The 14,105-nt window shown below is 41.0% G+C and overlaps 1 protein-coding gene across 3 annotated transcripts in view; it reads left to right on the plus strand.

Annotated features, from left to right (window-relative positions):
- Positions 1 to 14,105, plus strand: part of HDAC7 (histone deacetylase 7) — a 348,234-nt gene that overhangs the window by 299,654 nt on the left and 34,475 nt on the right. For all 3 annotated transcript variants that reach the window (XR_015877084.1, XM_088465963.1, XM_088465962.1), the window contains 4 exons: positions 217 to 326; positions 2,196 to 2,343; positions 11,133 to 11,332; positions 12,876 to 13,073. Coding sequence is in view for 2 of the 3 variants with exons in the window: in XM_088465963.1 (XP_088322089.1) it covers positions 217 to 326; positions 2,196 to 2,343; positions 11,133 to 11,332; positions 12,876 to 13,073 (656 nt within the window). In the remaining variant the exon portion in view is untranslated. The remainder of the gene's footprint in view (positions 1 to 216; positions 327 to 2,195; positions 2,344 to 11,132; positions 11,333 to 12,875; positions 13,074 to 14,105) is intronic.

Here is a 14,105-nt window from a genome sequence, read left to right on the forward strand (position 1 = left end):
GCAGCAGAGCTCTTGATAGTTTATCCTGCAAATATATAACTTCTTGATTGATTGATTTATTATTCCACCACCAGTATGACCTAGCTCATTGAGAAATTTGACTTTAGATATTTGTAAAATTTCCCAGTTGCAGGAAATAGATGGTCGGCCAAACACTATGGAAGAAGGGGGTTTTAACCTTTTAGACATCACGAGTCTTGTTTTCTTATCTTCCAGACTCATCCCCAAGTAGTAGCAGCACCCCTGTCTCTGGCTGCAGCTCCCCAAATGACAGTCTGCCAGCTGAAAATGGCAGCCTTTCCTCACTGCCTGGCGCTGCCTCAGAGGTAAGAGGGTCATCGTCATCTACTAGATCCACAACATACAGTACACTGTGGTTTATTTTATTATGGCCAGATGAATTGACTGTGGCAGTAAATGTCCTGCCTATTCTGACTCGGGAAAATCCTGAAATCAACATGACCTCTTATGTCTTCCTTGGGTTTAAAGTTCTAATCTTAATGCAAGAGTCATAACATTCCCCATGGGCATTGTGTTGTAATGTTACACATATAACTTGTTACATTAAGTGAATCAGTTCTTAAATGTTGTTTACATTTTTTTAATAATATTGATTCTTGGATCACACAACTTCACTGTACAGTGCGTCTCTGATTGCATACAACCGTGTTGCTGTACCTTTTCTGACTATATGTGAGGGGATTTCTCTGACCACTTGTGAGATAAAAGGTGTTGCTGTACTTCCGTCATCTCTCCGTGGAACTTGTTGGTGTACCCTCTTCTCCATCTCTGAGACATTTTGCTGTACTTTCCCTCCCATCGAAACTCCTCACTGTACTTTCCCTGACTTTCCAAGACTTGTTGCTGTAATTTCCCTGTCTATCTATAAAACTTCTTTCTGTACCTTTCTTATATCTCCACAGAACTTGATGATGTACCTATTTTGTCTGTCTATGAGACATCTTCATGTACCTTCCTCCTCACTCCATAGTGCTAGTTGATGCACTTTCCTCCTCTCTCCATAGTGCTAGTTAATGTACCTTCCTCCTCTCTCTGTAGAATTTGCTGATGTACCTTCCTCCACCATCGGTCTAGTTGATGTACCTTCCTCCTCTCTCCTTAGGACTAGTTGATGTACCTTCCTCCTCTGGACTAGTTGATGTACCTTCCTCCTCTCTTCTTAGGACTAGTTGATGTACCTTCCTCCTCTCTTCTTAGGACTAGTTGATGTACCTTCCTCCTCTCTTCTTAGGACTAGTTGATGTACCTTCTTTCTCTCTCCTTAGGACTAGTTGATGTACCTTCCTTCTCTCTTCTTAGGACTAGTTGATGTACCTTCCTTCTCTCTTCTTAGGACTAGTTGATGTACCTTCCTCCTCTCTTCTTAGGACTAGTTGATGTACCTTCCTCCTCTCTTCTTAGGACTAGTTGATGTACCTTCCTCCTCTCTTCTTAGGACTAGTTGATGTACCTTCCTCCTCTCTTCTTAGGACTAGTTGATGTACCTTCCTCCTCTCTTCTTAGGACTAGTTGATGTACCTTCCTCCTCTCTTCTTAGGACTAGTTGATGTACCTTCCTCCTCTCTCCTTAGGACTAGTTGATGTACCTTCCTCCTCTCTCCTTAGGACTAGTTGATGTACCTTCCTCCTCTTTTCTTAGGACTAGTTGATGTACCTTCCTCCTCTTTTCTTAGGACTAGTTGATGTACCTTCCTCCTCTCTCCTTAGGACTAGTTGATGCACCTTCCTCCTCTCTCCTTAGGACTAGTTGATGTACCTTCCTCCTCTCTCCTTAGTCCTGAGGAGAGAGGAGTAAGGTACATCAACTAGTCCTAAGGAGAGAGGAGGAAGGTACATCAACTAGTCCTAATTGATGCACCTTCTCTATCTGTAGGAGTTGATGTACCTTCCTCCTCTGTAGGATTTGATGTACCTTCCTCCTCTCTCCGTAGGATTTGTTGTACCTTCCTTCTTTATTTGTGAGAGTTGTTGTTGTTCTTCTCTTTGTGTAAAATGTGTTTTTGTACTTTCCTTCTCTGCACCTGAGACTTCTTCCAGCACCTTCTCTAATCATGAGCCTAGTCTCTGTATATACACTGCTCCCTCTGCCCTGCAAAGTAAGTGTAGAATAATTATAAGGATGCTAGTAGTTGCTATGCATTTACGTAAAGCTCTCATGCATCCTACATTTTCAGGGCCTGATTCACAGAATGCCACTCCTTACTCCCACTGTATACATGCCCAGCATAGAGGGCCATGATGGTACGAATTCCATGGCAGCGGCTCGACTTCAGCCTGTCATCATCCTGGAACCCTCAGGCACACGCACACCTCTAGTTGCAGGTATGTACTTTTCTAGCCAGCTCTGGGTAGAGTTAATTAGAAAACCTTCAGCTCTCTAGCCTTTGAAAAACTACAATTCACATTACTTTGGAGGTGTGTGAAAGAAGGATTTGCCTTGCACTCGTAAGTGCTTAAATAAGAGTTTGTTTCAAGGCATGTCAGTTTTTCTATTATTGCACCTTTGTTTCATTGTTTAAAAATGTTTTGTTTCAAAAGTAGGTGACTCTTTTAGGAAATACATTCAGGATTAGTGTATCATTCATTTAAATAAGACTGGGGAGCCCAATTATTTTGCTCCCCAACTCACTGGTCCCTGGAGACAGCTGATATACTATAATATGGGTGGAGTAAGGTGTTTTATTTTTTTTTCTTTTACGAAAAAGGAAATGAGTAGTTTGTTTTTGAAGTAATGGGAAGTTTACTCTGAAGTCGTCAAAGATGAGAGGAGAAGGGAAGACACATACAGCATTCAGGTGCACGGGCTTATCTAGACATATGTTGGCCCCATCACAGAATTTTAGAAGGACCCTAGGGAGGGGGATCTCTGCTGTCTGTCTACGGCTTTATGATGCAAGTAGCATGTGCTCTGTGACCCATAGGAAACTAATCCGCTATTTGCTTTCTTTAGTCCAACCCTGTGATAGACAACCTGATACACATCAGGGGCTGCATTGGGCGGCCCTCTTACTTTTAAAAGGGCCACACATTAAATAAAGATTTTTTTTTAAAGTAAACACACATTACTTTTAATCTGAGTAATAAACTAAAACAGTGCATTTAATCAAAGAAAAAGACGCCTACCTGTAATAACGTATCAGCAGACATTTTATACCAATGTTAAAAGATATAACCAGAAAATCTGACCATAAAGCAGAAAAGAGCTGGGAGCCGCCGATAATGGCTCAGAGCCCTTCACTGGTCTCTACTATTACCAGGGGCGCCGAGAGGGGGGGGAGCAGGTACAAATTACCCGGGCCCAGGCTTGCTGGAGGGGCCCGGCTGGGGCCCTGGTCCGGCACCACCCCCCCCTCCCTCCTACATCACAGCAGCCCAGCACACGCTGCTGTGTGCTGGGCTGCAGTGGGAGACTGCTCGCAGCAGCTGGAGCTGTCTCCTATACCTATGGGGGGAGCGATCATGCTGATCGTGACCCCCATTGGCTGTGCGCCAGGCTGAGGGGCTCATAGTGCCCCCCTCCCAGTGAAGCGGCGCTGCTAAAATGTTTTTTTTATTCTGTTTTTTTTTCTTAAGGGGACGTGGCCACGCCTCCCCTTATTAGGCCACGCCCCCTGTCACTCGGGCCCGCCGCGGCTCTTGGCTGCCCTGACTATTACAGCTAATATCTGGCTGCTGTAGGTTACCACACACACACCATTAGTGTTATATATATCATAAGGTTGTCTCTAATAACAATATTACCAATTAGTACAGCCCTTGCTTTACATCATACCAGTGTCAGAAGTCACCGAGCAGGTCTGTGGCAGAAGTCTACAAGTTGTTCTTTTACACAAACCACATAAGCCTGATATCAGTAATAATGTAATAATATGCTTAATTATTCCAATATACAGCTAATGTAAATATTTATGTCTTTTATACTTACAGTATAAATAGGGAGTTCTAGGGGCATATTTACTAAAGGTCAATTTTGTATTTCAGGGTCTAAATCACACATTTACTAACAGATGATTTTTGAAATAATTTTTTTTAACAATGTCAAAAATCATGTTAGTAAATGTGTGATTTAGGGGTATACTTACTGAGAGTCGACGTTGGGTCGATTTTTATTAGATTTTTGGTAAATATTTTTGTGTTTCAGGGTCTAAAAAAAAATGTCAAACATCATCTGTTAGTAAATGTGTGATTTAGGGGTATATATACTGAAAGTCGACGTTGGGTCGATTTTTGTAAAACATTTTGTGTTTCCGGGTCTAAATCACACATTCACTTAAACATGATTTTTTTTACATCATTTAAAACAAAGATGTCCAAAATCAACTGTTAGTAAATATGTGATTTAGACCCTGAAACACAAAATCGACCAAAAATTTACCAAAATTGACTTTTAGTAGATATACCCCCTGGTGTCATTGTTTCAGTGGTCTTTATGTGTTATGAGGAATATTTCACTTCCTGCTGTGAATTTATTACAGATACTAGAAATCACCTTTTTATTTCTGTGACATTTATAAAGGCACTTGGGGCCTGATTCAGAGCCGCTCGTAAGCGGCCGCTCGTTCGCTCCGAGCGATGTTTGCCCAACTGCGCATGCATACGGATCGTAATACGCATGCGCGAACCAGCCAGTGCGGCCGAAAATCGTTTGTTCGCTAAATAGCGAATGCCTGCTAATATGAGTGACAGAATGAGGCGTATGTGGGTGGTAACAGGGGAAGGTGCTTGAAAACGGGGAGTGGAGATCCGAACGCAGGCGTGCTTAGAGGTCAAAACGGGCGTTTTAAGGGTGTGCATAATTAAAACAGCAGCGTCATTGACCACGTCACTGGGTTATTTTATAGCCAGAACTGCTCGCAAAATTGTGGTAGCAAAAACCAACCACAAGAATAGCGAGCAGCTCAAACCCTGGTCGATGTACTCGATTAATCTAATAAATAGCGGACATGACGTAGGATGTGAGCGACCAGGGGACGTAGTTTCCCAAAAAACAACCGCAAGTTTTGTTCGCTCGTTCAGACCTAGAGGCGTGAACAGACCGCAAACAGCGAACGGTTCATTTGAATAGCCACCCCTATTTTCTGGACGAGCGAGCGCTAATTGCGTCCGGCTCTGAATCAGGCCCTTGGTCTGCAGCCTCGTAATTTGATATGGTCACAGATTCTTGTTTACACAGGTGACATACAGGAATTTATACATTTTGTAGCATTAATCATGTGTCTATGTTTAAACCTCTGGTGTCCTTCTATCATTGTAATGTGATCTGATGCCTACACTGAATATCTATTAAAAGTAACTGTGTAGAAATGTGATGCTCTCGCTATCAACCAATCAGCATTTTGCTTTTCTTTTCTAAACAATGCTGGAAATTTGACAAGTGAAATGTGATTGGCTAACTAGATAAATATCTCTTTTTCAACACACTAGTAGTACAACAGTTGGCATAAATGTTTGCTAATGTTGAAAAGACCCCCCCCACCCCATGGCTATACTTATCTTCCACAGGGGCGCGGAGAGAAGGCCGCAGCGGGTACTCTTGAAGGATCCAGCTGCTGAGGGTTACAAATGTCCCCCCTTTGCAGCACGTAGTATTTTTCTTTTTTTTTCTCCGGAACGGGCGTGACCATATAGGCCAGATTTGGTCACGACCCTTCTGTCCCCGGGTCCCTTGGCTGTCTTAGTGGCCCTGATCCAGCTAGGGTCTCTCCATTATCCCTATAAGTGGAAGCCATAGGCTCCCACTGCACATGCATGTAGGAGATGGGACAGGTCTTCTCAGATTACTGTACAGAATATAGAAATGTGGCTGCGAGGTGTTACAGATATGGTAAACATGGTCTGTCCATAGTTCATGATAGAAGCTCCCTGACTACAGAGCTGTGGAACTCTGAATAGCTATATAAAGCAAGAATGAGAGGTGTTACCTCAGGTTTGTGCATTGTGCAGAACATGAAATAAACAGAACGTCTCAAGGTGGTTTTATGCCTTTAGTTGTGGTCCTAATGGAATGAAAACAATATGAAGTTTACTGAGGCATGTGCTTGGTTTTAGTCGAAAACTACAATAATCCTCATGTGACATTAATATGTCGGCATTAGTACCTTCTACATGATTAATATTCGGTATGATTGTCATTTTGCCATCTGACATTTATGCAGTTTGCTGTGCTATTACACAAGTACTATAAAGTTCTATCCCCGCACCTATTTCTGCATGCTTGTGTTGTTGCTGTACACTGTATGTGCTATTACACAAGTACTATAAAGTTCTATCCCCGCACTTATTTCTGCATGCTTGTGTTGTTGCTGTACACTGTATGTGCTATTACACAAGTACTATAAGGTTCTATCCCCGCACCTATTTCTGTATGCTTGTGTTGTTGCTGTACACTGTATGTGTATTACACAAGTACTATAAGGTTCTATCCCCGCACCTATTTCTGTATGCTTGTGTTGTTGCTGTACACTGTATGTGTATTACACAAGTACTATAAGGTTCTATGCCCGCACCTATTTCTGTATGCTTGTGTTGTTGCTGTACACTGTATGTGCTATTACACAAGTACTATAAGGTTCTATCCCCGCACCTATTTCTGTATGCTTGTGTTGTTGCTGTACACTGTATGTGTATTACACAAGTACTATAAGGTTCTATCCCCGCACCTATTTCTGTATGCTTGTGTTGTTGCTGTACACTGTATGTGCTATTACACAAGTACTATAAGGTTCTATCCCCGCACCTATTTCTGTATGCTTGTGTTGTTGCTGTACACTGTATGTGTATTACACAAGTACTATAAGGTTCTATCCCCGCACCTATTTCTGTATGCTTGTGTTGTTGCTGTACACTGTATGTGTATTACAAAAGTACTATAAGGTTCTATCCCCGCTCCTATTTCTGTATGCTTGTGTTGTTGCTGTACACTGTATGTGTATTACACAAGTACTATAAGGTTCTATGCCCGCACCTATTTCTGTATGCTTGTGTTGTTGATGTACACTGTATGTGCTATTACACAAGTACTATAAGGTTCTATCCCCGCACCTATTTCTGTATGCTTGTGTTGTTGCTGTACACTGTATGTGTATTACACAAGTACTATAAGGTTCTATCCCCGCACCTATTTCTGTATGCTTGTGTTGTTGCTGTACACTGTATGTGTATTACACAAGTACTATAAGGTTCTATCCCCGCACCTATTTCTGTATGCTTGTGTTGTTGCTGTACACTGTATGTGTATTACACAAGTACTATAAGGTTCTATCCCCGCACCTATTTCTGTATGCTTGTGTTGTTGCTGTACACTGTATGTGTATTACACAAGTACTATAAGGTTCTATCCCCGCACCTATTTCTGTATGCTTGTGTTGTTGCTGTACACTGTATGTGCTATTACACAAGTACTATAAGGTTCTATCCCCGCACCTATTTCTGTATGCTTGTGTTGTTGCTGTACACTGTATGTGTATTACACAAGTACTATAAGGTTCTATCCCCGCTCCTATTTCTGTATGCTTGTGTTGTTGCTGTACACTGTATGTGTATTACACAAGTACTATAAGGTTCTATCCCCGCACCTATTTCTGTATGCTTGTGTTGTTGCTGTACACTGTATGTGCTATTACACAAGTACTATAAAGTTCTATCCCCGCACTTATTTCTGCATGCTTGTGTTGTTGCTGTACACTGTATGTGCTATTACACAAGTACTATAAAGTTCTATCCCCGCACTTATTTCTGCATGCTTGTGTTGTTGCTGTACACTGTATGTGCTATTACACAAGTACTATAAGGTTCTATCCCCGCACCTATTTCTGTATGCTTGTGTTGTTGCTGTACACTGTATGTGTATTACACAAGTACTATAAGGTTCTATCCCCGCACCTATTTCTGTATGCTTGTGTTGTTGCTGTACACTGTATGTGTATTACACAAGTACTATAAGGTTCTATGCCCGCACCTATTTCTGTATGCTTGTGTTGTTGCTGTACACTGTATGTGCTATTACACAAGTACTATAAGGTTCTATCCCCGCACCTATTTCTGTATGCTTGTGTTGTTGCTGTACACTGTATGTGTATTACACAAGTACTATAAGGTTCTATCCCCGCACCTATTTCTGTATGCTTGTGTTGTTGCTGTACACTGTATGTGCTATTACACAAGTACTATAAGGTTCTATCCCCGCACCTATTTCTGTATGCTTGTGTTGTTGCTGTACACTGTATGTGTATTACACAAGTACTATAAGGTTCTATCCCCGCACCTATTTCTGTATGCTTGTGTTGTTGCTGTACACTGTATGTGTATTACAAAAGTACTATAAGGTTCTATCCCCGCTCCTATTTCTGTATGCTTGTGTTGTTGCTGTACACTGTATGTGTATTACACAAGTACTATAAGGTTCTATGCCCGCACCTATTTCTGTATGCTTGTGTTGTTGATGTACACTGTATGTGCTATTACACAAGTACTATAAGGTTCTATCCCCGCACCTATTTCTGTATGCTTGTGTTGTTGCTGTACACTGTATGTGTATTACACAAGTACTATAAGGTTCTATCCCCGCACCTATTTCTGTATGCTTGTGTTGTTGCTGTACACTGTATGTGTATTACACAAGTACTATAAGGTTCTATGCCCGCACCTATTTCTGTATGCTTGTGTTGTTGCTGTACACTGTATGTGCTATTACACAAGTACTATAAGGTTCTATCCCCGCACCTATTTCTGTATGCTTGTGTTGTTGCTGTACACTGTATGTGTATTACACAAGTACTATAAGGTTCTATCCCCGCTCCTATTTCTGTATGCTTGTGTTGTTGCTGTACACAGTATGTGTATTACACAAGTACTATAAGGTTCTATGCCCGCACCTATTTCTGTATGCTTGTGTTGTTGCTGTACACTGTATGTGTATTACACAAGTACTATAAGGTTCTATCCCCGCACCTATTTCTGTATGCTTGTGTTGTTGCTGTACACTGTATGTGTATTACACAAGTACTATAAGGTTCTATCCCCGCTCCTATTTCTGTATGCTTGTGTTGTTGCTGTACACTGTATGTGTATTACACAAGTACTATAAGGTTCTATGCCCGCACCTATTATAATATGCTTGTGTTGTTGCTGTACACTGTATGTGCTATTACACAAGTACTATAAGGTTCTATCCCCGCACCTATTTCTGTATGCTTGTGTTGTTGCTGTACACTGTATGTGTATTACACAAGTACTATAAGGTTCTATCCCCGCACCTATTTCTGTATGCTTGTGTTGTTGCTGTACACTGTATGTGTATTACACAAGTACTATAAGGTTCTATGCCCGCACCTATTTCTGTATGCTTGTGTTGTTGCTGTACACTGTATGTGCTATTACACAAGTACTATAAGGTTCTATCCCCGCACCTATTTCTGTATGCTTGTGTTGTTGCTGTACACTGTATGTGTATTACACAAGTACTATAAGGTTCTATCCCCGCTCCTATTTCTGTATGCTTGTGTTGTTGCTGTACACAGTATGTGTATTACACAAGTACTATAAGGTTCTATGCCCGCACCTATTTCTGTATGCTTGTGTTGTTGCTGTACACTGTATGTGTATTACACAAGTACTATAAGGTTCTATCCCCGCACCTATTTCTGTATGCTTGTGTTGTTGCTGTACACTGTATGTGTATTACACAAGTACTATAAGGTTCTATCCCCGCTCCTATTTCTGTATGCTTGTGTTGTTGCTGTACACTGTATGTGTATTACACAAGTACTATAAGGTTCTATGCCCGCACCTATTATAATATGCTTGTGTTGTTGCTGTACACTGTATGTGTATTACACAAGTACTATAAAGTTCTATCCCCGCTCCTATTTCTGTATGCTTGTGTTGTTGCTGTACACTGTATGTGTATTACACAAGTACTATAAGGTTCTATGCCCGCACCTATTATAATATGCTTGTGTTGTTGCTGTACACTGTATGTGTATTACACAAGTACTATAAGGTTCTATCCCCGCACCTATTTCTGTATGCTTGTGTTGTTGCTGTACACTGTATGTGCTATTACACAAGTACTATAAGGTTCTATCCCCGCACCTATTTCTGTATGCTTGTGTTGTTGCTGTACACTGTATGTGCTATTACACAAGTACTATAAGGTTCTATCCCCGCACCTATTTCTGTATGCTTGTGTTGTTGCTGTACACTGTATGTGTATTACACAAGTACTATAAGGTTCTATCCCCGCTCCTATTTCTGTATGCTTGTGTTGTTGCTGTACACTGTATGTGTATTACACAAGTACTATAAGGTTCTATGCCCGCACCTATTATAATATGCTTGTGTTGTTGCTGTACACTGTATGTGTATTACACAAGAACTATAAGGTTCTATCCCCGCACCTATTTCTGTATGCTTGTGTTGTTGCTGTACACTGTATGTGTATTACACAAGTACTATAAGGTTCTATGCCCGCACCTATTATAATATGCTTGTGTTGTTGCTGTACACTGTATGTGTATTACACAAGTACTATAAGGTTCTATCCCCGCACCTATTTCTGTATGCTTGTGTTGTTGCTGTACACTGTATGTGTATTACACAAGTACTATAAGGTTCTATGCCCGCACCTATTATAATATGCTTGTGTTGTTGCTGTACACTGTATGTGTATTACACAAGTACTATAAGGTTCTATGCCCGCACCTATTATAATATGCTTGTGTTGTTGCTGTACACTGTATGTGTATTACACATTTGGGAGCAGCCCCAACCTCTGCTTTACCATAAAGGAAAGTCCTCTTCAAAGGTCATTGGACACACCTTGTGAAACATTCTTTACTTAGCTGTGTTATGAGATTACAATTACTCGCACTAATAAAATAATAAGCCTAAAGATATGAAGGATTGTGTAGACCTCGGGAAAATAATAGTTCAATTATATTGTACAGTAGCTTCTTAACACTTGCATTAAATTGTTGTGTATAGACATTTAGATGATTGCGAATGTCTGCACTGCCATCTTGTGGCGACAGTAAATATGGCAAATTTGTATCTATCGCTAGGGGAATTTAGATACAATTTAAATAGACAAACCTCTCTGTTTTGTATTTCAGTTCAAGGCTTGGGCTCTGTGCCATTGCAATTCACCCACTCTCTCATCAGCACTGATCATTTATCTGCTACCGGACACCACAAAACCTTGAGCCGGACCCGTTCAGAGCCTCTCCCTCAAAACCCGAAATCACTCCAGCAGCAACTGCTTTTTCAGCAACAATGCGCAGCATTCCCTGACTATCTGAAACTGTTAAGCAAGGTGAGGATGAGAAATATAGTAGATTAATGCTATCAGGATATGTGCAACAAAATGGCTGAAGGATTACATTTGGTGTGAATGGTACTGCAAAAAAATACAGTTTGCACAGTAGTCCCAACTGCCCAGCATCATTTAGATCCCAGTGACCTACAGCACAGTGCCATGCTAATAATGAGGAGGGTGTGAGCAAAAATGTGCGAGAAACCTGTGGTTAGGGCGCCCTAACCAGGACTGTGAGCATTACAGATTTGCTGAACATGTGCGGAATCTTGGTGTTGTCCTGGATAGTAACTTGACACTTAAACATCAGTTATCAGCCACAATCAAATCCTCATTCTTTCAACTGAGGAACATAGCCAGAAGCAAACACTCCCTTAGAAGATCTGCCTAAAGTCATACATGCATTTATATCATCACGCCTAGAATACTGCAATGTCCTCTATGTTGGTCTCCAAGCAAAATAATTGCACCACTTGCAAATTGTACAAAATGGAGCTGCCAGGCTATTAACCAACCAGCCCTGTTACAGCTACATAACACCCATTCTCTTCTTCCTTCACTTGCTGTCTGTAAGATGGCAAACAGTTTCCAAGATTCACTTACATGACCAGGACCCAAGGTACTTGAAGCAGCTTCTGGTGCGTACACACGGTATGATAAAAATGCACGATATGAACTATAACGATGCCATTCATATCGTTAATTTTTTGCTGCTTTCTAACCCTCAAATTACCTGCGATGTGCGGGCACGTATGGAGGATAACGATACCGTCCATCGGCCGTGCATGCAGGCCAACCTGGTCGATATCGACCAGGTTACATAGGGACCCATGATCGTTGATCACGGGTTGCTGGCCAGTCGTTGGTGGGTTGGTGGTGTGCTGGATGAACGATATCGATCATCCAACACACCAGGAAGGTGCAGGGAGATCATTCAGCGATATCATTATCACTGACTGATCGTACCGTGTGTACGCACCATTACTGTCCCACTCTATCACTACGATCTGTTGACAAAGAACTATTAACAGTACCTAGAGCCTTCCGGAATTCATTTTGGGGGTCAAGCTTTCAGCTTTGTGTCTCCGACTCTATGGGAATAGTTTCCCTACACAGTTCAAGAAGCCTCCACCCTATAGTCCTTCAAAAATAGACTCAAGACTTTCCTGTTCACCCAAGCATTTCACTAATGTCTCTTGTTAAGCTTGTTTTGTATCTTATGATGTAAAGGCAAATGTAAAGCACTTTGAGTCCTATTAGGAGAAAAGTGCTACATTATATAAATAACATTATTATTATTGCTTATTATTATTATTTTTACTCAGTTTTAAGGTTTGCAAGACCCAGCCGGCTGTCTCAGGTCTTTGTGACTATAGGTGTACATAGAATTCAATAAATAATATACATGTGTCCTTTATTGATCATTCATGTAAGACTGACTGAAATCTACAAGAATGTCATCGCTTCATTTCAAGTGGGAGATCCAGTAGTTCAGTAAACTTTGGATCTCTCTCATCCTTACAAATTTGTTTCCTCACCACAGCGCCCACAGAAAACAAGTGAAAGGCCCAGACTAAGCCAGATTCCATCAGAGGAGATGGATGATAGTGTTCCTGTAAATGAGAGGCCTACGGAGCTGGGAGGTAACGCTTCTCGAGCCCGGTCAGAGTCCTTGCGAGGCGTACAACAAGAGGCACACAGCGCCAGCCAGCCGGTGGTCCAGCAGCACTTCCTGTCACAGGTACACGGGCCTGCAGACTTCTCTTCCAGTGCAGTTATATAGCAAATGCTGTGACATGATTGTCAAATTCACTAGGAATCTGTGACATCACTGCGAATGCAGATTATTAATTCCTGAGAAATCAGAGACGTCCCTGGTCCCTTGAAAAATCTTAGTACAAATGTATTTGCTATGCGAACTGTATGGTGGAGCCATGGGTACACAGGAAGAACTATTAGACCGGAAAACACACTTTGTTGACAATGTACAGAGAGAAGATAAACTTTCATACAGTAATGTGGTCTTTGTTGAACAAAGGAATGTTCTGTAGTGAGAGAACTTTCTTACCAAATGTTGGTAATCATCCGCAAGCTTTGTGCGGGCAAATTACAGCAGCTATTGTGATTTTTTTCATCAATGCGCGTTCCCAATTCCAGCGCTATCCAATTGTGACAAATTAGCTGTGGTAATTTTTTTTGGGTAAGAGCCTGCACTAACAATTAAAAATTAATGGCAAATCAACCTGTACCCCACCCCACCCCCAACAACAAACAATTGGAGATTTAAAATGGCTGATTTGTGCATTAAAAAAAATAAATAAATATATATATATATATATATATATATAATATATATATATTAAATACAAATAAAACGGAAAAGTTTGGAAAAAAAAAACTGTTGATTTTGGGGTAATTTGAGGCCACTTACAATTTGTTTTAATAAAACATTTTAGTTAAATTTGGGGTGCATACCAAAAATGTTAATATAAAATGATTTTGGGGTAATTTGAAGCCACTTTTTTTTTCACCCTAATAAAGACATGTAATTATAGAACCAATTGAGCTAATTAAAACTTCCTATTTCCTAATTAGTCATTTGGGGGGATGTCCAAGGGGTTCTTGACATGTGAGAAATAAAATCTGTGGTAATTTCCTATTGAAATTACCGCGGGTGAAATTCTTTTGCCCAAATGAATAGCATTAGCCTTGCATCTGCAGAAAACTCCGCACCGCAAGATTTTTAAGTAATTCGCGGCCTATTGAATATGCC

The sequence above is a fragment of the Taudactylus pleione genome, unplaced genomic scaffold, assembly GCF_031769625.1.
Source record: "Taudactylus pleione unplaced genomic scaffold, aTauple2 ptg000065l, whole genome shotgun sequence".
Classification (NCBI taxonomy): Eukaryota; Metazoa; Chordata; class Amphibia; order Anura; family Myobatrachidae; genus Taudactylus; species Taudactylus pleione.